Source organism: Egretta garzetta, unplaced genomic scaffold, assembly GCF_000687185.1.
Source record: "Egretta garzetta isolate BGI_Z169 unplaced genomic scaffold, ASM68718v1 scaffold656, whole genome shotgun sequence".
Lineage (NCBI taxonomy): Eukaryota > Metazoa > Chordata > Aves > Pelecaniformes > Ardeidae > Egretta > Egretta garzetta.
In genome coordinates, this window is record NW_009259968.1 from 333,919 (window position 1) to 355,242 (window position 21,324).

The 21,324-nt window shown below is 37.0% G+C and overlaps 1 protein-coding gene across 5 annotated transcripts in view; it reads right to left on the bottom strand.

Moving 5' to 3' along the window:
- Window positions 1–21,324, bottom strand: part of PPHLN1 (periphilin 1) — a 72,804-nt gene that overhangs the window by 41,590 nt on the left and 9,890 nt on the right. For 3 of the 5 annotated variants that reach the window (XM_035895802.1, XM_009640268.2, XM_035895804.1), the window contains one exon: window positions 2,840–3,096. In XM_035895802.1, the coding sequence (XP_035751695.1) occupies window positions 2,840–3,096 (257 nt within the window). The remainder of the gene's footprint in view (window positions 1–2,839; window positions 3,097–21,324) is intronic. The other 2 variants (XM_035895803.1, XM_035895806.1) reach the window with 1 other exon arrangement.

The window sequence follows — 21,324 nt, forward strand, 5'->3', positions numbered from 1 at the left end:
ACCTGCTCATCTCTGCACATTGTTAGAGGTGAGTGAGTTACTGCTATGATGTTGAAGGCCTACTAATCCGTGCAAAAGTCTTCACAACTGCTGATGGTCTGTCGAAAATGCTACTGAAAATAGATGGGGAAGTTACTGTGGCAAAAGCAAACGTTCCAAATTGCACTTTAACCCTCCATTTGAAGATGATGCTACATGGAAAGCATACTTAAAAACATAGCAAGAAGCCTTATTTAAGGATTTCTAGTAGCTATAAAACAAAAGATTAATTATGAATTACCTTTAATTAAAAAAGCTCTTTATCAATGAAAAGAAATAGCAAAAAGAATCTGTGAAAAATTAAGTTCTTATAAATACAAATTATATGACAAAACCAAAAATGCAAAGATAGAAATAATCATGTCTTTAATCTGTCACACTCCCCAAAGCACAGTATGTCACAGTATGACATCACCAAGTAACACTGAAACTTTGCTCCTGTGATACCTGCTTTTCAGCCCCATGGATGAGCCACCTCCTTTTAAATTTACAGACTACTCTAACTCCACCTCCTGCATGCCTCCTTCATCACACTGGATTCTTTAAAGATTATCTCAGTTGAGTGGATTATACGTTTGCACTTGAATAGATGAAATAAACTGATATAAATGGCATTAAATTATTCAAAGTTAAGCAGGGAGAGAAACCACCATTTAATTTGGAGACATTATTAGGCCATTTTTTCCAAACATGTGGCTGTTTTGAACCCATAAGTCCTACCTGTGCAATCAAACACGATGCTTTCTGAGCACCACCACTTGCCTTCTTGCGTCTCCCTGGCATACCACCCTTCAGACCCCTTACCGACTGGCCCAGCGAAGGAATACCACCCTGCTCCTCTCCACACTCTCCCACCACAGCAGAATGCCTGTCCTTTCCCATCAGCCCTTTCCCCACCCCTTTACCAAGCTTCTTTATGTCCCCCCAGTGTTCTTTGTTCAAATCCTATATTTATCCTCATTTATGAAGGGCTGGAGAGCGCAGGATATTCCTCCCTCGGTGGAAGTCATCAGGCCAAACTGATTCAGTCAGCACGATTTTAAACAGTATTACAATATTTAAAAAGACGCCATATTTTAAGTTCTGCGTGAAATAGTATATACTTCACATGTTGTAAATCCATTCAAGTACAGACTAAAATGTACTGCTGACATATGAGAGAGATGTCCCACTTTGTGTTCCTTTCAAATATGTAATATGTGAGCTTACTTAAGACAAATCATGTTCAAACACGATTCTAAAAGTATTATTTAAGACATTTATACCTTGCGAATCAACCATTTTAATTCAGTCATCTAGAGGAACAGTTTAGTAGTACTGCTTTCCAGGGAACAGGCAGTTATAAAGAAATAGCCCAGTGTACAAGCCATCTGGTCTTCTAAAACTGATTTAAAGATGATGGGGAGAGGTGTTTAACCACACAACTGGAATAAAATCTCAAAAGTCACAGACCTAAATGTAACTTCCTCTCGTGACCAGCATTTTTTCTGGTTTGTAAAGATGTCTGCTTCTACTTTGCTATCTCCACTACCGTTTGAGTAATTCTGCCAATATACTACAAATGTGATAGAAGTCTGCGCAAAATTTTAGGAAAACCCTGAAACATTCCAAAATTTTAAATGGTTTCTCACAACAATTTTCTCCTGTTCCTAGTAATTATGATCTGCACAACTACAACATTTCTACCAATTTAGTTGAATATCATGTTTTTCTCTTCCTCTCCTACACTTGCAGAAAATCATATTCACCAAGTATTGCTACAAAATGTTAAAAGAATTGCAGCGATGAGCTAAAAAGATAATTTGTATTCTACAAGGAGTGAAATGATTCCTCACTATTTAAACAACGATAACTAAACTCCATAAGATCTTTTTTGGCAAGAAGTGCTACATAATGGTCCAGTGTGCCACTCTGGAAACACACAATATGCCTATCAGTGAATAAAAAAAATATCTAATTCATTTTTAAAAAGCTGCCAAAATGAACAGTAGGTTTGTATACTTCACTAGAAAGCATTTGCAGAAAGCAAAAATCAAGCCGGATCAATTTACACAAGCTGTAGAAACAGCAGTGGCTAAGACTGCAGTATACTAAAAAAAAGCAATTTTGCCTTTTTTTGTTTTTCCAAATTATTTAAATAGGAAAACCTTAAATATTTTCAAAACAGAATATCCATTAGATTTCTGGGAAAGATTAACAGCCAAGCTTTTAAAAGGCAGAACATATGCAGTATAGATTTAACTGAGATATGCTTAACATTTCTTTGAGGAAAGCAAGATTTAAAAGAATCTGACAACGAGATGAAATTGCTAAAAAAACAACCAGCTTCAAAACCCTAATAATACAGTTATGTGAATATTTTCAGAAAATGTAATAAGTAGTATATACTTCAATTTCCCTGATTTTTTTTTAATCCCTCTTTTCCCCTGATTGTAGGAAGAAAAGTCTTCATCTGCTATAGATGACAGCAAAGTTTCTTGTAAGGGAATTCAACAAAGCACATAAAGAAGCAACAGAAGCAGTTGATACTAAAAGGAAAATAACATATGATACTAGAAAAAGCTGTGCAGCTGAAACTCCTACAGTCAGTCTAGAGCCACCACTGAAATAACACCTACAATCTCCCACATGAAATACGTAAGGGAACAGAGAGTACAGTGAAATAACCAAAGAGCAGACACCACATAATTGGTACAAAATGTCTAGTTTCTCATTGTAGAAGCATGTAAGGAAAAAGGGCTTATACAGTGAGTTGCAGTTTCATCTGGCTAACCGGTTCTCATCATTAATCCAGCATTACCTTGCTGAGAAGAAATATTTCTTTTATGTAAAGATGACATACTTCTGCTATGCTGGGACTGGTGGAAAGGATAGGTTTTGCTTCTTTCAGGAGAGTAGCTCCTGCTGCTGACACTAGAGCCAGATCTGCTGTGCGGAGAATCCCTTCGGCTCCCTGGCGATTCCCTGAAGAAAGGAGAGTCCCTCTTATGAGGGGATCGCTCTCTCATATAATGAGAAGGATAGAAGCTTTTTCTTCTGAAGCCATCTCTGATGTCCCTTTGAAGACAACAGAAAAATAAAAGTTACGTGGTTATCCTTCCAATGTTTGTGGAACAGCACTAGATAATACAATGGCAACATTTTATGTCTGGTAAATACAAATAAGTTAGCTGTCATCTGCAGAACACGTCTGAAATCTTCAGCGCTGTTAAGAGTACCAGGCAATGAATGAAAAACAAATAGGAAAACAGAAAGTATGTATATATAAGTAATTTTTTTCAGATTTCATTCAACTACTTCATCGCTGGAAGCTAATTTCTTTCTATTTCTCGATAATACAGCTAAAATATAAAAAGACAGAGATGTTCAGTGAAGTGGAACTCTCACATTTTATTTTTTCAGATTCACTCCACTTCACCTGGAAATTAAGCCTTAATTTACAATAGCTAAAAATGGATATGCAGATATTGCTAACTGTTTGGCTGGTTTTCAACTCTATTTTTCTCTTACCCTTATTTTCAAGGGACTATGTCCCTCATTTGATTTCACACACACCTTCCTATGGGAAATATCATTCAGGGATTTCAGTTTATATCCAAAAAGGAAAAAAAAGAAAACTGCAGACTATCTATCCTCATGCCTCCATATCCACCCAAGGTCAAACCCGAATGAAAATATGAAGATTTATACCTAGTAAAAAGTCCATGTCTTTCACAATACACAATATTCATTTTGAACTTTACTGGAAAATGCCACAGACGCACTCAGTTATTACTTGAAACCATAATGTAGTTCTACTTTCTACTAAATTTATATATTGTTACTCCAGACCGTACCTTAAATGTTGTGGTTATCTGAAAATTATATTAATGTGCATACATATGTAAAGGCCAAAAGAAAGAGTATCGAACTGAACTTTTCCTGAAGATCTCAAAGCCAACAAACATGCAAGCAAACACCTACTGAATCTAGACTTGTGACATTTGCCTTGGTGGTAAGACACGTTGCTAAAAGCAGCAAGTACTTCTCAGCTCCTCCACAGCATTGCTAAGTAAAAATAAAGAATTCATAGCATTTATAGTAAGCCAGAATGTACCTTATATCACTGCTTTTCTCCCCTATTTCTCACCACAGTCCAGTATTTTAAGTAAGGGAATGTCTCACAAAGACGAGCAAGGATCTGGTGGTCTCATTTAGCACAGGGTAGCTACAGCATGTTTCATGTTGGTGGAGAAAAGGAAAAAAGCCCTCTAGTGTACAATTCCTATAGCATCGTACAGGCACATTTGTGATGGCTAACAAAGGCCTTCAGTGTGCCAAAGGCGTTTTGGACTAGTGAAGCTACACAGGTAGCACCACGGTAACACAAACCCTATTACATTGATGTGTTTCATACAGTGCTGATTTACTTTTTGCATGGAAAGCACATCTGCATGAGCAGTTCTGCTTCAGAGCGCAAACATCCCACAAGCAACACGGAGGTTATTCTGGAACAGAAAAATCATTGGGGCAGGGGCATAGCCAGTAAAAATACAGACAATCCTTCAGCTCATTTCTCCAATTCCAGAGGGAATAAAGTATCAGGAAAGTAAAATAAATATTTTATTTTGAAAATTTTCATACAAAACTGAAGTATCAATCAATAGCTCTCAGCCACCCTGGTTTTCAGTAAAATGCCAGTGAGGCAAAGCCAGGTTTTACAGTTAAAAAATTATTTCACTGTTAACAGACTACAGGCCTTTACAGGTATCTTATCTTACAGAAAAGCATGTTTTACATGTCTGCATACCAAGACCGACACAAGACAATGTTACACAGATATATATCTGACAGGTGTGCTAAAAACCAATATTTGCTTCCTTTCTAAACAGGTTTTCTTCTTCTGTTTATGGCGACACTTTCTTCTCCCCAAGAAGCCATGAAAAGAAACAATTAAGGGACTGTTAAATAGTACTCTCTTTAATAGCCTCCATACAGTAGCCATTGTATAGATACTTACATCAAAGAATGAAGCGCCCCAGAATATGCAGAAGGATAATCCTCCTGCTTTCTTCAAAGGCCTAAGAGCAATGTGCCCAGCTTTGGACACGACTCTTTAGGAAATGTGTAGATTAAGGGGAGACTGTCCAGAAGGAAATAACTGAAATTATCAGAGACCAAGAAAACACATTTGATGCAGAAACACTCAACCCCCTTTGTCCACTTAAAATTTAGCAAAAAGAAACCTAAAGAAGCCAGGTGAGTTCTCAAACCCATGAGACGTAGCTGAAAATAGGGAACTACTGCTTTATTTACATTACATGCATGAACATTTCATGTAGTAATAGACTTAAAGCGGAAGATCAGACTTCAAGTATACTAGAAAGATTAGCTCAGCACTGAATGAGTTTGTCTAGTTAAGTGGGGTTTTATTTATTTATTAAAGAACATATTGATCAAATATTTACCAGGAATTAGTTAGCTACAGCACACTTTTTTCTCCAGTTTCCTTCTAAATATCTCTCTTTAAAATAACCTTATTTTTTTAAAAACAAGATTTCTGGCAGACCAGTACATGTCTTTTATGCCCAAAGCACGTTTTTATGAGTAAGTTATTAAGCCCTAGTATACAGAGAAGGTTATTATGGAAATGTTTACAGAGCCCCAGCTATCGCACACATATAACAAATGCTCTAATATCCACATAAGAATTTACAAAATATCACTTGAAAAAACACTTTGCAACAGGAAAACATTTAAAAGCCTCATTCTACAACAGTATTTTGCACAAAGAAGTAGACTCAGACTCACACTTTCAGTTTTTAAATTTTCATTTCATTGCTCCATGCTAATTCTTAACTGGACCCTATCTCATACTGAACACTCAAGCCATTAACTGTATTAAATCTGTTTCGCACAGGATAGCAACAGCACAGCATTTCTGATGTTTTCCATTAATGTAACGAACTACACTGAACGGAACAAAATAAGCATTGTTTCACTTTTTTTCCCCCTGAAATACTTAAGCTAACATACACCTGCAATTTGGTAATGAAGGCCCCAATTCAGCAAAGCAGTTAAGCACATGCTTCAGATTCCAACACATACTCAAAAGGTTTATTGAGCAGGGACAATATTTAATAGAGATGCAAAATTTTGTGCTTGGCTGTAACTTTAAAATACTACTACTGCCCTTAATAACAAATACAGGATTAAACCCTTTTATATGGGATCCCTCTTATCTTTATACTTTGTATTCACATCTCACGCTTAGTCCTGAAAGCACAGTTTAGCGCTCTCAGCAGTGTTGCAACAGGAAGTATTAGCATTTTTAACCTCCATGAAACTTGACCATTAAATTCTCACTAAAGCTGATAATCTTGGATTGGCTCCTGAAATGTTATAAGTAAACAGCCATACCCTGATATACCATCCACCAAGGGCACCCTTAGGGAGGAGCGCAAGCCTGAGAGTTACTTCAGTTAACCATCAGTTCCAGTTTTCTGGAGGAAAAAACACATACAGAATAGGCAAAGGTAGTGCTTTCTGAACAGCAGGAGACCAAGGGAATAAAACACAGAGGAGATTTGCTGTTTCCAAAGGATCAGAGACATCACCTTTCCTAAACTACCACTACCACCCGAAGTACTCTGGTCTCATCCCTCCCTGCCATTTCAAGCCCAGCAAACCATACACCAGCAATGTTGTGGGAAACTGAGGGCTATAGGAAGCCTTCTAGTTTACAGAAGGGAGTGGTACAGCTTAAGCTACCTGAAACAAAGACTAACACGAACTGGTGCATCAGTTTTATATTTTAAGAGTACATAAGGCAAAATCCAATCACTTGTTAGATGTGAAATGCCTGGAATGAAAGTGTACTTGGTTACATGAAAGCACATCACATGCAATACAGGAAGAAGTTTTGTAAGGGGTATCTTAGTTCATACTCTTGAATTCATGCTACTGGGCAACTGTACACAAAACTTCATGCTTACTATTCTTGTGGACTTCTACATCCCAATAGAGTCATCCATCTTTTCAACAAAAACATTAATCTACAATGTGGTCCAGCCACAGAGGACATAGCTCACACTTTAGACACTGGACTGAAGAGACTGGCAGCTCAACAGTGTATCACTGAGGAGCAGAAAGGGTAGGTTCTTTCAGTAACTCACAGGTGAGTGCAGTCTATCACCTAGATAAAAAGTCAGAGTTTATGTGAGCCCTTCCATCTGAGAAAGATTACTGCTACTGTCGAAGTGGTTAGTCATTCCATTTATAGACTTGGGCTTGATTACTAACCTTGCCTAAAAGTAACTCGCACAGTTTTATAAATAAATTGAGGCAATCATATGCATCTCCTAAGACAGCAGACTTCAGTGAAAAGAGATAAAACAGACAAGATTTGAACCATGCTTCTTAACTCAATACACATTCATAGAATGATAGAATCATTAAGGTTGGAAAAGACCTCCAAGATCATCAAATCCAACTGTCAACCTAACACAACCATGCCTACTAAACCATGTCCTGAAGTACCACCTCTCTGGGCAGCCTGTTCCAATGCTTGACCACTCTTTCACTAAAGAAATTTTTCCTAATACCCAATCGAAACCTCCCCTGGCACAACTGGAGGCCACTTCCTCTCGTCCTATCGCTTGTTACTTGGGAGAAGAGATCAACACCCACCTCACTACAGCCTCCTTTCAGGCAGTTGTAGAGGGCGATAAGGTCTCCTCTCAGCCTCCTCTTCTCCAGGCTAAACAACCCCAATTCCCTCAGCCGCTCCTCAGAAGACTTGTGCTCCAGACTTCTCACCAGCTTCGTTGCTGTCCTCTGGACATGTTCCAGCAATGCAACATCTTTCCTGTAGTGAGGGGCCCAAAACTGAACACAGGATTCAAGGTGCAGCCTCACCAGTGCCGATTACAGGGGCACAATCATTTCCCTACTCCTGCTGGCCACACTATTCCTGATACAAGCTAGGATGCCATTGGCCCTCTTGGCCACCTGGGCACACTGCTGGCTCATGTTTAGTCATCTGTTGACCAGCACCCCCAAGTCCTTTTCTGCTGGGCAGCTTTCCAGCCACTCTTCCCCAAGCCTGTAGCATTACCTGGGGTTGTTGTGATCCAAGTGCACAATACAGAACTTGGCCATGGTGAATCTCATACAATTGGCCTTGGTCCATCAATCCAGCCTGTCCAGATCCCTCTGTAGAGCCTCCCTACCCTCAAGCAGATCAAGACTGCCACCCAGCTTAGTGTCATTTGCAAACTTACCAAGGGTGCACTCAATCCCCTCATCCAGGTCATTGATAAAGATATTAAACAAGACTGGCCCTAGAACTGAGCCCTGGGGGACACCGCTTGTGGCCGGCCACCAACTGGATTTAAGTGCATTCACCACAACTCTCTGGGCTCGGCCATCCAGCCAGTTTTTTACCCAGTGAAGAGTGATTTCTCTGCCTCATAATACACAGGCAAGGGGAAGGGGGAGGAAGAGTGGAACAAAAATAAGAAGTCCTCTGAACGTCCTTGTCAGGACACTGCAGGGGGTAATAGAGCTACCAACATGATTCAGATTGTGTGGAAAACATTTAATAAAATATACTACAACCTGACCTCTAAGTTTCTCAAAAGATTTGCTGTGTTATACATCCAAAAAGCAAACACGAAGAGTCAAGAAAACCTCTACTTTTAACATCTTCAAAGTAAATGTAGGTGGTGGAAGATTCCAGCCACCTCTCTTCCAGAACTCATTCCCTTTCTTTCTGAAGTACCCAGTAAATGTTTGTGCAACAAACCAACGATTTACTTTAGTTCTGCTTTAGAGACTTACTATAATCTCTTGTTATTGTCCAAAGTTCTTTATGCTGATTTATCATAAGCTAAAACAATACAGTGAGTTACACCACTGTAGACCTAAGTAATTGCATCTGGTTCCTCCAGCTTTCATTTGAATATTTGAAATGATGACAGATTTATTATGACAACTGGTTTTCAATGTTTTATGACTAAGCAAGTAACTGCAGTACTTGTGATACTTGCATTTGCTTTAATTGAAATTAATATAATTAGGTCTAGTCAATGTAATCTTATTAATAGCTTTTCACATGAAGGCAAAAGGAAACAGGCATTGCAGAACAGTAGTAAACCTCATGAAGAGAAGGATAACTAGACATACCAAACATACAACAAAATTTAAAAATATAGAAATACTTCACTATTTTTATGCTGCATGTAGTACTACTGAAGTCATTGGACGCAAACACCAAAGCTCCACACTGATGCAACTTGTCCACCTCACTCAACATGAAAGCTACCAAATTCATCTCCCCCCTCACACCTTGGGATGTCATGACAGATCAAGGAATAAAAACTAAGACAACTTGAATATTACAGCAACATTAGAGAGAAATGTCTGCTATATTCTTGAACTGAATAGAGAAGCTATGCACTTCAACTGAAAATGGAAATCAGATTACACTCCTCTTTATCCTTAGTAAAAAGTACCCTCTTTTCTACTGTCATCAATAATGAACTCTATTAAACTTGCTGGAAGATAAGCCCACAGAATAAAAGTATATTTAAATTCAAACTCTCTTTCTATTATCTGACAGAGAGAAACTATGGTCAAGCATACAGATTAGGACAGAATAACAAGACAGACAGAGTTAGCATCCAGAAAAACACAGATTTAAGTTCCAAGGAATTAAGAGCAAACAGCTTTATATAATTGTATGCAGAATAAAGACAAAATATGTTAATTAGACAAATCAAGAGCAAATTAGACAAAATAACAGCATTCAAATGCATGTGATCTTGGCTTCTGTTCTTTTCCAAAATGTGGGCTCAGTAAGTCCCTGCAATTTCTCTACAATAGAAAAGAAATCATAGGTCTGAAGTTCCAGAGTGCGTATTTGCTTAAAGTGATGGACCAAGTTACTATTTCTATTAACAGCTACAGCAATTACAACAATACAGAATTTCACTGATAAAATATTTACTCACAGACGCTACTGTTGGGTCAGATTTCCTACTCTTGACTTTCTGAGCAGCATATCATTCCAGAACAGTCAGGCAGTTCAAATTGAACTTCTCAACATAGTAGCAACTGAATCAATTCCTAAACAGACTTCATTCAAAATGGAAACCATTCAAATCTTGTACCTCAATATACAAGCTTAAAATTAGAAGGAAGACAGGAAGCAAGACACAGTATCTTCACATGCTCTTATTTTTTTTCGTGATACCGTAACAGACCAGAGAAACTGGTCGCCATCATCACTGCTTCTAGAGAAAGTTCTAATGGGACAGACCTTCCTAAATAGGTGTTTGCACATTTACTGTCAGCCTGCCTCAGGCACCGACACCAGCACACATGGGAAAGAACTTTAAAAAGTTTCTCTGTGGTACCAAAGAGTAGAGTTGACAGGGCAGGAGATGGAAAAAATTCCCAAGTGCTACCCAAAGCAAGCATAAAGGTATTCAGAACAAACATTTGTGGACAGTAACATACCATGAAACACAAGTAAACAGCTCTATGGCAATTCTAAAATAAAATTGTTTTTAAAGGTCTTCTACATCAGTGTCAAAATGACATAAGGCTGTGGAGAAAAATATATGCTGTTTAGAGTCACACAACTTTATATTGCCAAATTTCTAAACAAAAGAAGCTTGGGGGTGGCATTGTTTTAGGGGTTTTTTTCGGTGGCTTTAGTAGGATTGTTTGTCTTGTTGGATTGGGGGGGGGAGGGGAGGGTGTTTTGGTTTTTTGGGGAAGTTTTCTTTGGGTTTGGGGGGTTTATTTTGTTTTTTACTTCACAGACAGTTCTTGTCCAGCCATTCAACATAGGCAAGCATTCGTCTAATATACCAACTAAGCACCTGAGAGAAAGAAGGAAATATTTTTGCACTGTATTTTTAGGCCCATGAGTGAATCTCATGTTCAACAAGCTTTTTCTCAAAGGCTATCTTTAAAATTCTTAAATAGAAGAACCCAGAAACCTTGAAATATCTGCTCAGTGAGCTCTGAAGGCTTTTCATTGGTATGCCGCAGAATGCCAGTAGTTCACCGATACTTAAGAGAAAGCAACAAGTAGCGTACTGTAGTAGTATATACTGATTTGATCAACCCTTGTGGTTGACTTTCTAACCCTCTCAATAAAACGCTGCAAAAGGAATGAGCAAGTTGTGGAACAGGTTTGTAAGCAGCAATACCTTATGTCAGTAATACTGACACACAATACCCTTATTATATTTAGTTTTCTTCTCTTTCCAAATCCCTTAATGAGATCTGTAAATCAGAAAAACACTCAATTTTTCTCTGTATCAGGAAAATGCTGCACAATTCACTATGTTTTTATTCTTAAAGCAAAATTTGAAGCAATTAGGTCAAATAGGCTTCATTTGCTTTTGTCCCAAAGTTTTGCAATAGTGGTACAAGATTCTGCATAGCAAATTTAAATAAAAGTTAGCAAACTACCTCTGCTTTTGGATTTTTTTTTTAAGATAAAAAATATTGTATGTACATGAAGAAAAAAAATACTGTACATAATGGGTTTTTCCTTTACTTGATCTCATTCCTTTCTGTCAAGTATGTAGTTTGTTCCAAATCAGAAAGCCCGGAGTTAAGACAGACATTTCCTCTTACAAATTATTCAGGCATGTAGCTTTATCTTTTCTTCCCAGTTTGCTTTTTCCTTTCACTTTGATTACAGTCTACAATCACTATAATATACATTTTTATATATATATATATACAGACACACACACACACAGTTAGGGCATTTCCTATACATCACAAACAGCATTTACTTGAACATTTTTAACACAAAGACAAGCCATACTAGCTGGGTATATTTCTTATTAAAAATCCTTTTGCAACTACTGTATGCCTTCAGTTATTGCAGTGAGTTAAGAACAGTTAACTTCAGAGTGGACCTCCACAAGCCATACTGAATCAAAGTGGTGCTGCAACAATCCTAATCTTCTCAGCCTTCCTTGTATCCACATTGCCACTCCATGCCTAACCTGGCATTAATATTTTCTCTCAGGCAACCAAACTGGTAGATAATTATTTAATTGATTCTGGTGGATTAGCATGCAGGACTGGCTGACTGAAGAGTACAAACACCTGAAACAGTACCAGGGAGGGGGAAGGACTGGAACAGCACCAGCTCAGATAGGTTTAAACTGCTGTGAAATTAGATTTTTGATGTACAAAGATCAGTCTCCTTACCACGTTTATGACATTTATTTTGATACATAAAATAGGATCCGCGGCAGAATTTTAGAGTAAAGTTAGCATGAGTAAGACTCAAAGAAGGAATACATTTCTATTCTAAAAATAGTAGACATACATGTCTAAGCAACACTGAAAAACCAATATTTTGGCTGTGAATAACAAATGTAGATTCAAAGATAATTTTTTAAACAGAATACTTTTAAACAGAGACAAGTTTTAGTACGGAATAAAAGTAGCAGTAGCTTCTTTGCTTGTCAATTCAATCTCCTCGGTTAACATAATCCTTTGCCTTACTTAGATAATCCTTGTAGATAATCTTCAAAAAATGCATCAAGTAAGATAAAAACTCTAGAATGCATACTAAGTTTACTACCTCATCATAAAGCTGAATTGGTTTGCCCCTCTAACTCTGCTCTGGTGAGATCCCACCTGGAGTACTGCATCCAGCTCTGGAGTCCTCAGCACAGCAAACACATGGACCGGTTGGAGCAGGTCTAGAGGAGGGCCACAAAAATGATCAGAGGGATGGAACATCTCTCCTGTGAGGAGAGAGTTGTGGTTGTTCAGCCTGGAGAAGAGAAGGCTCTGGGGTGACCCTATTGTAGCTTTTCAATACTTAAAGGGGCTTGTAAGAAAGATGGGAACAAACTTTTTAGCAGAGCCTGTAGGACAAGGGGTAATGGTTTTAAACTAAAAGAGAGTAGATTCACACTAGATATAAAGAAGAATTTTTTTATGGTAAGGGTGGTGAAACAGGTTGCCCAGAGAGGTTGAAAATGCCCCATCCCTGGCAACATTCAAGATCAGGTTGAATAGGGCTCTGAGCAACCTGATCTGGTTGAAGATGACCCTGCTCATTGCAGGGGGGTTGGACTAGGTGGCCTTTAAAGGTCCCTTCCAACCCAAAACATTCTATGATTCTATAAGTCAACACATTAAAATACCTTTTCCATTTTACTTCCAAATTTCATAAACAAATTGCTCAAACATAACTTCCAAAAATAGTTAGGCATACTAGACTATGTAAGGTAGGCCTTGATTTAACACAATGCAACTGTTAAAAGTCAGATTTCAGAAGAGAAAGACATTCCCACAGCTGGCTGACACAACACTGTTGAGCGTCATGGTGTCAATATTCAGTTCCACTTAGACAAAAGCATTTGTTATCAACTCATAAACTAATACTACAAATCTTCATGTACAAGGGAAAGAACCCTGTATGGTTATGCAAATATTATCATGATTAAATGTCAAGACTAACATTAAGAATAATTTGTTAGCATGCAAAAATAGCATTGCCTTTTAAAAATAATGCCAACAGCACGAGATCATGGAATTGCTTTATTGATGAACTTTTCCTCAGATGTAGATCATAACACACTCAAATGCAGCAGTAAGTGGAAACGGCATACAAGAAAAATCTCTTTGCAGCCAAATGCTTAACAAAAGGATGCCTATACTGTCATTAATACCAAACTTTTTCCTCTCCTCTACTGAAATTTACAGCACCTCTCATTTTGTCAGTTAAGGGAGTGGGGGGAAGCAACTCGGGTTCATGTAAAGAAACAACATCTAAGCAAAACTCATGCTAGTACTCCCCCATTCTCTCAATGGGAATTAAATTCCCTGAAATGTTTAGTATATTCAAAATATAACAAACAAGTCCTTGGAACCTAACAGATGAGGCATTTAGCTTCCCAAGGGAAATGATGTAGAAGTCCTCTGTGGCAATACTCCCCATGTGAGAAAGCCATGACTACATTCATTAAGCCAACTCACTGGCTGGTTGTTGAGATGATTTAGTTAGATGCCCACCTTAATAGGAGTTGTCTGGACTCGAAGGGAGACTCCCTTCTTTTTCCCTCCCCACTGTCTCTCAGTACCTAGCTGTTTTTCCAACATATTTCTCAGGAAACCTTTCCAGAATAATCAAGTGCTATCCATGGGAGTTTGCCTCATTATTTCCCAATACAGTATTAACTTGCTGGTTTGAAATCATCTACCACCCGATTATAATGCTAGTTATAAAACTGGACCAGATGAGCTTGCTTCTTAAAATCTTCTTTAAAGTGAGGCGTTAGCCAAGATCTCACAGTGTACAGGTACATAATCTTATCTTTAGGCATGTTGCCTTATCACACATTGTAAACAGAGGATCTACTTACAGTTTATTAGCATTATGTAAACATCATCGATGAGAAGAAAATAATCATATTCTCAAAATGTGACTTAGTTTTAAGCAACAAATCAATGTTATTACAAAATTTAACTGAGTTTGCACACACTGCTGAATTTTATCATAATATACTAATAGCTGTAGTAAACAATTCCCATGCAATAACCACTGATAAAAAAAATATATTGCTGACACCGATTCCATATGACAATTTACAACTTTACAAAAACCGCAGTGGGAAACAGTTGTACACACAAAAAGCCATAGATCCTTAAAACACAACATGCTTTGGGTCAAAAGCAAGTTGAATAAACACATGATAGCAGTTGAGAAATGCCATGATGAGAACTCCTAGGGTTTCTTATTGGTGTATTTACTGTAATTGTTGACAAATAAATATTTACAAGTCAATTTACTACCTGGCTGTTTCTTTATTCAACAATAATTCAGGCTGTGTTTTTAAGAATATAAAAAAGTTCTTTGAGAAGATTATAGCTACCTGTCTTTAGTCCAAAGAACACATTGTCGATCCTTTAGAGTCACAACATAGAGACCATATCTAAATGTAACTACAACATTTCAAAGGACTGAAGTATCAGAAATACCATACACACAGGATCAGACTGAAACTACCTACTTTTAATTATGCTTTTCGAAAACAATCTTGCCCAGTTTTCTCTTATGGCTTTCAGTAGGAGCTAAAACAAGATTTAGAAGCCTTCTAAACTTCAAAGAAAAAGTAAGCTCTACTGCATGAGCCTGTATATTTACAAGCTCAACAGGGAAAAAAAAATCAGGTAGTGGGAAGTTCTGCTAATTTGACAATTCCTACATAGAAAAAAAACTTTGAAATGTTTTGATTAGAAAAACAAAGCTTCTGTGACATCATTCTGAAATGAAATATAACAGCCAGACTCCTCTATTACCAACAACAGTCAAAGGAGTCTCCCATCAACTAGGAGGAGGGGAAGGAAAAAAAAAAACAACAAAAAAAAAAGAAATCACAGCTCAGACTCCTGTGTGAAGTTCCACGCTCCTGGTTGAATGGTAGGAATACTGGCACAGACCTCAGAAGGGAATCAGAAGAAATGGTTAAGATTAAGAGAAAAAGAAATTACATGATCAGTACAGCATATGAACTCCTTCCCCTCAACCTGAGATGCAAACTGCATAAGTAATTAAACTAGAGTTCTGCAACATCCCCTAAAAGGAACAAAATTGTCAGTAAGCAATTTTTGAAAGCAAACATATTTTAGAATCAGAAAGAAATTCTGCAAATAAATGAAAATAGGTCTTTGATAAAGATCACGGTCAATACTTATGCAAATAAAAATGTTTAAAAAACAATCACTCAACAACTTCAACTAACTGCCAGCGAAAACAACATTCACCTTACAGAATAATCCCACAATTAGCTAAAACATGCAAAAAAATCCAGTTGAAAATAAGAGGTATTTTTACCTCCTCTCCGTATTTTTACATTGTAAGGTGGGGGCAAAAAAATTCTGCAATTGAAACCCTGTCTACCAGTCTCCCCTTTTCTCCCCATTCTCTCAAATGACAAAAATTTCAGAAGTGGAGGGACAGCAGTCTTGCTTTGAATGAAGTTTCTAGTATTGTTCTAAATATAAACAGAGCAGGTCCCACCAACATAAATAACAGCAGAAACTCTATCTGGCATAGCAGTCTTAGTAAGAAAACAGCCGGTGTTCACGTACGTAGTTTTAAATCTCTGGGTTCTAAGTTAAATGGAGGAAAGTGATTCATCATGGCAAAAAAAACCCCAGACATGTCTGAATTGAAATATTTTTACTTTGAATCACATTGGCCTGCAATAGTGGACAGTCCTGAACTGTTCTTAATTATACACAGCTTTCAGTACCAGGCAGTTTTAAAATGCTAAATTATATCTGCATGAGAAGATGTGCGTTCTTAAAATCCAGTCAAAATAAAAAAAACATGGTCCAAAGGAACCCAAAGCATTAGTAATACAATTAGAAATATAATTTTGGCCAAGTAAAAAAAAAAAAACAAATTGTAAAATGTAAATCTCAGTTTGCAAACAAACTGATTGTCCCAAGCACAAAAGAGCTAAAGAGACGGCAGAGCAGAAAACAGCCCTCGAAGAACATGTAGCAACTACTGAATCAGTAAGACTGCTGCATAAGACATGGAGTGTAATATGAACTCATTAATTATTTAGTGTAAACCAGAATCTACTTTTAAGTTATCTATTTCCTATTATCTTGTTCCAAAAAGTTCTAAATCCCCCCTCCGCCCCCTCAAAATATCATAAGCCAAGGTAAATTAATTTAGCTAGCAGCCTAATACAATGGGTCTTCTGAACTAAAGATTTCAACAGACAAGTCCTTGCCTGGAACTGTAGACAGGTATAATGAATCTACTACAATGACCTATTATAAGGAAACTAATTTCATATATGAATAAACAAGTTACTCTAGTAGTCTGTGTGAATACCCAAGAGGTTCAATGTTCTGGCAGAGATTTTATTTATTTATTTATTGAAAGAAAAAGGCGTGTGCTAATGAATATGATTAGAACTCTGCTTATCAATCTCCGTCAAAAGCAAGACCATTTTCTTTGGGTGACTGCCATATTTATTTCCCTCCACACATGCTTTTTAATAAAGAATGAGGTTCTTGTAGGGTATCCCTTAAGACTTGTCCAATATTGCAACAGAACAGCAGGCTTACATACATTTTTAGCACCATCTCATAAATCCCTTTGGCTAAGTTTCTCTTCTGTAAGCAAGACAAAGATCAGTTTACATTACAAGAAAGTATAAATTCAAAGCCTAAAGACCTCCCACAATATAATACACTGTTTTAAATGAGTATAAAATATTTAAACAGGTTCATTGTTTCATTCATTAAAGAATAAATACAGGGAAGGGGAAAAAACAAGAGACGAGGTACCCCCTGTAATTCAGAGGTGATTGCACAGTGATAATGTAAAGATAACTGCCTCGGCCTATGACACAGCTGAACCCTCAATATTAAATCCTGCTTTATGGAGAGAAGAGTCAGTGACCCTTAACTTCTATCTGGAGACTCTCTCATCAATGGCTTTGGTTTAAAATAACCATTCTTGCCAAAGAACAATTTCCTTCCTAATGTACAATCTTCAGACCACTCCTCTAGAACATCCTGTCATCACACACTGCACCTGCAAGGCGTTAATCACCAAATAGAAGGGTAGTTCAAGCAGAGATCAGAAAGCTGTAATTGCAAGGCTTCTATCCCCCCCTTTGCTACCAATTTTCTCCATGGCCTTCAGTAAACACACGTAAACTGTGAAGGGTTATGCATCTACAAAAACTGGGGTATATTATGCTTTAGCACCCTAAAGAGATAACTGCAAGCTTAATGTTCAGAAAGCTGTGTAAGAATTTCAGAGGAAAGGCCACGTGCCATTGATTTAAAAGATTTCCAAAACAAAATATAGAAGTGACTGATGAATCTTCGTTGTTCACAGATCACCAATTGTTTAAAATTAAGTTTCAACATTTTGCCAGACAGTTTTCTTTCATTTCTAGTGAAGTTACTTTATTATTTCTATTTATTACAAAATATTACCTGTGCACTCCACAGATAAACAGATCTGGTTTATATATATGAATGCATTAGTATTAAAGGCTGGACTAAGACTACTTCCTAATTTCACACAGGACATGGGAAAAAGAAAACCGACAACCAATAAGCAAAACAAAACACATAATAGCAGCACGTTTCCTTCATTAACAAAGGAAAACTTACTCATATCAACTACCTGAAGGGAGATATTAAAAATGTCCTATGTGAGCCACTTCTTGGGAATCTGTATTATATGAACCAACCTTACTACTGATGCATAGTACTTTGTCTACAAATATGGCAATCTTTATTTTACAAAAATCTGGACCTCAGATAATTTTAAGGATCAAATTTAATGCATGTATAGCTGGGATTTACAAATGCGTCATCCTGTAATTTCTCTTTGAAGATGAGTCTTACCCATCTTAAGTTGCCAAGTTTCACGTATTTCACATCTTATTAACTCCGTTTGGCTGAAAAAAAAAGAGTGAAGTAATGCTCTGTGCACTCAAAAGGATTAAAATTTGGTATGACTAAAGTGAACAGCAGCTAACAATCTTCTAAAGTATTTCACACTGAAAAGTTCATCTGACTTTATAAAAATGAACTTGTGTGCAAAATCCATTGCTGAGGCCGACACAGAAGCACTATAAAATTGGAGTTCTTCAACATATAACAGCACAGTTCCCTGCAACTTTTCAAAAAATCTGCATAAAATAATTTGGGTGCTTTGAATAAATGAGTTTGATATATCACTAAAGACAAGTAGTAACACAGCCCCAGAAGTGTTCAACATCAGTAAAAGATAAATGTAGAAAGAAGTCATGTGTTATTTGATCTCTACTCCTCTCATAATTTCCAAGTTTCGTAATTCTTATAGCATCAGCAACCAAGACATTAAAACAATCATCATGTGTGCAGAAAATTCTCTGTTCTCCAAACTAAGAGATTCTGCTTTGATGTACAATTCTTTATACATGCCAACTAGACTTGAACCAAGAGGCACTTCAAACCAAGCTATGACTGTAAGGTTACACAATCACATCAGTTCCTGGAGGTCAGAAATCCGTCCCTTAGGTCAGAACAAGATAAAAAGGGCTTGGAACTCATTTTGAAATCTATGTCCATCACATCCTCTGAATTACTTTATTTTTTTACAGAAATTGAAGCATAACTCCATAAGAAGTAAGAAGGCAAGAAAAAAAGACAGCTAAGCCTAGTGATAGAACCTCTACAATCCTCTCGTCACTCACGGAGAATTGCTGCTGATCATCAGACACATCACAGCTCAAGCCACAGCTAAGCGACTGCTAAGTAAGCAAGCCCTTCCTATTTTTAAGGAAAAGGTAAGACACTTAAGAAAAAAAAAATCCACTGAAGAAATAACAGCAACAACAAAAAAACCCACTCAAAAAACCCAACAGCTGGTTTCTTCAGTGTAGTAAACTTTCACCCCCGCAAATTCTGCATCATTTAAGGGTTTCTGATATTCCAGATAAGCAGCTTCTTTTACTTTGGGAGAATCTCGAGTAATGTTTTTTCAGCACTCCAAAGAAAGATAGGGGGAACAAAAATGGGAAGAGTATAAAAACAGAAACCACGTTTTGACAGTTAAATTGCCAAAGATCAAATCAGGAAAATGTGAATGATTAATGCTTAAGAGAAAATGCTAAAGACAGCAACTTCTTACAGCACATTTTTAGCTGCTGAATGAGTTTTTAAAAATACTCAGGAAAACTGATCATTTATGTCAATAAAAGAGCTATTCTTTTTAGAATTTATAGTCACTGTACTGACTACGAAAACCCATTAACTTTACAAGTCTCCTGAGTGTCTTTAGCTTTACAAATCTAACTTTGTACTACATTTTAGCCATGTTCCATGCAATTTTTAAAAAAGTGCTCCTAGTTAAGGTAATCTTAAATCTCCTTCTACTACTTCAAATAAAAAAAAATTATTTATATGCAATCCAGAAGAACTTACCCAAAATAACTTTCATCATATCCATAGAGAAAGCATTTTTGCATGTTAATAATCTTTTAATCTGATGTTTTATAGTACAAATGTCTTTAAAATAGAAAGTAATTAGCGTTTTCATCACAGGAGACAACATATACCAAGTACTGTACTTGTAATCAGTAGCAAGCAATATGCAAAATAATCATAATTAAGTTTATTACAAAGCATGTAATGCTACAAGCATTTAGCAGTCTGATCACAGGATTTTACATCCAAGGTTATTTACTATTCCTGTGCTCTTCTGTACAATCAGACTTCTGACATGCTAATGCATATTTATATAACAAATCAGTAGGGCTTCATTCAATTGCAAATACATTCCCATACCCTCAACTGAACTAAGTATCTTTATGAAGTTCTTCCATAGTGTTATTGCAGTTGTATAACAGTATACATATTCTGAAATATATAACAAAGACTCAGATGGGACTATCACCTACCATGCCACACATTTTTAAAGCCTTCAACAAAACGAGCTGACATTTTATCCTCACATTTTAAATGGAAGAAATCAGGATGCATTTAAAAACCTTTTTGACCACTGGGTGCCACTCTTGTTCTGTGTAAAATAAATTGCCTGGCACTAACTCAGTCTTCTCAGTCTTTTTTTTTTTCCAGCTTTAAACAACTCTGATCCTTCTGAAGTGGGAGGAAAAGATGGAAGAATTTTTACAAAAGTTTCTATAAAACACTTACTACTTTTCAAAACCCTTTACAGTTGCTTCTAGCCCCAAGAATGCAATTTTGAGAGAAGTCTAGTGCACACAGACCCTTATGGTATATGAAGGATGATTTTTATGGTGAAATTGTGTAATAACCTAGCTATGTTATGTCTAAATCATCACATTCAAAGGAATAGACATCTACTGCAACTGCGTAGCCCTGTGGCACTGTATTGCCATTGCTACTAACAGCTTCATATTGAGTTTGCAAAGCCTCAAGCTTGCCCTGTCTGAGCTTTCCCTGACCTGTCTAAAGTTGTCTTTTTTTTTTTTTTTAACTTGGTGCAGGTTTAACAGCAATTTTTCTAACTGACCAGGTGTCTATAGCTAACTTGATTTACTTCTGTTGATCTTTGTACGGTACAACCATAGTTCTATATAGATAGCAGTAACAATAATTTATTCTATGTAGAATAAGATATTTATGACTAACACCATGATGCAGTATATAGAAATACAGGTCTGATATAATAGCAGACACCTTGAGAAGTGAAAACACAGGATGTGGCATATAAAAGTACAGTCATGAGATGACGTTTGTAGATTA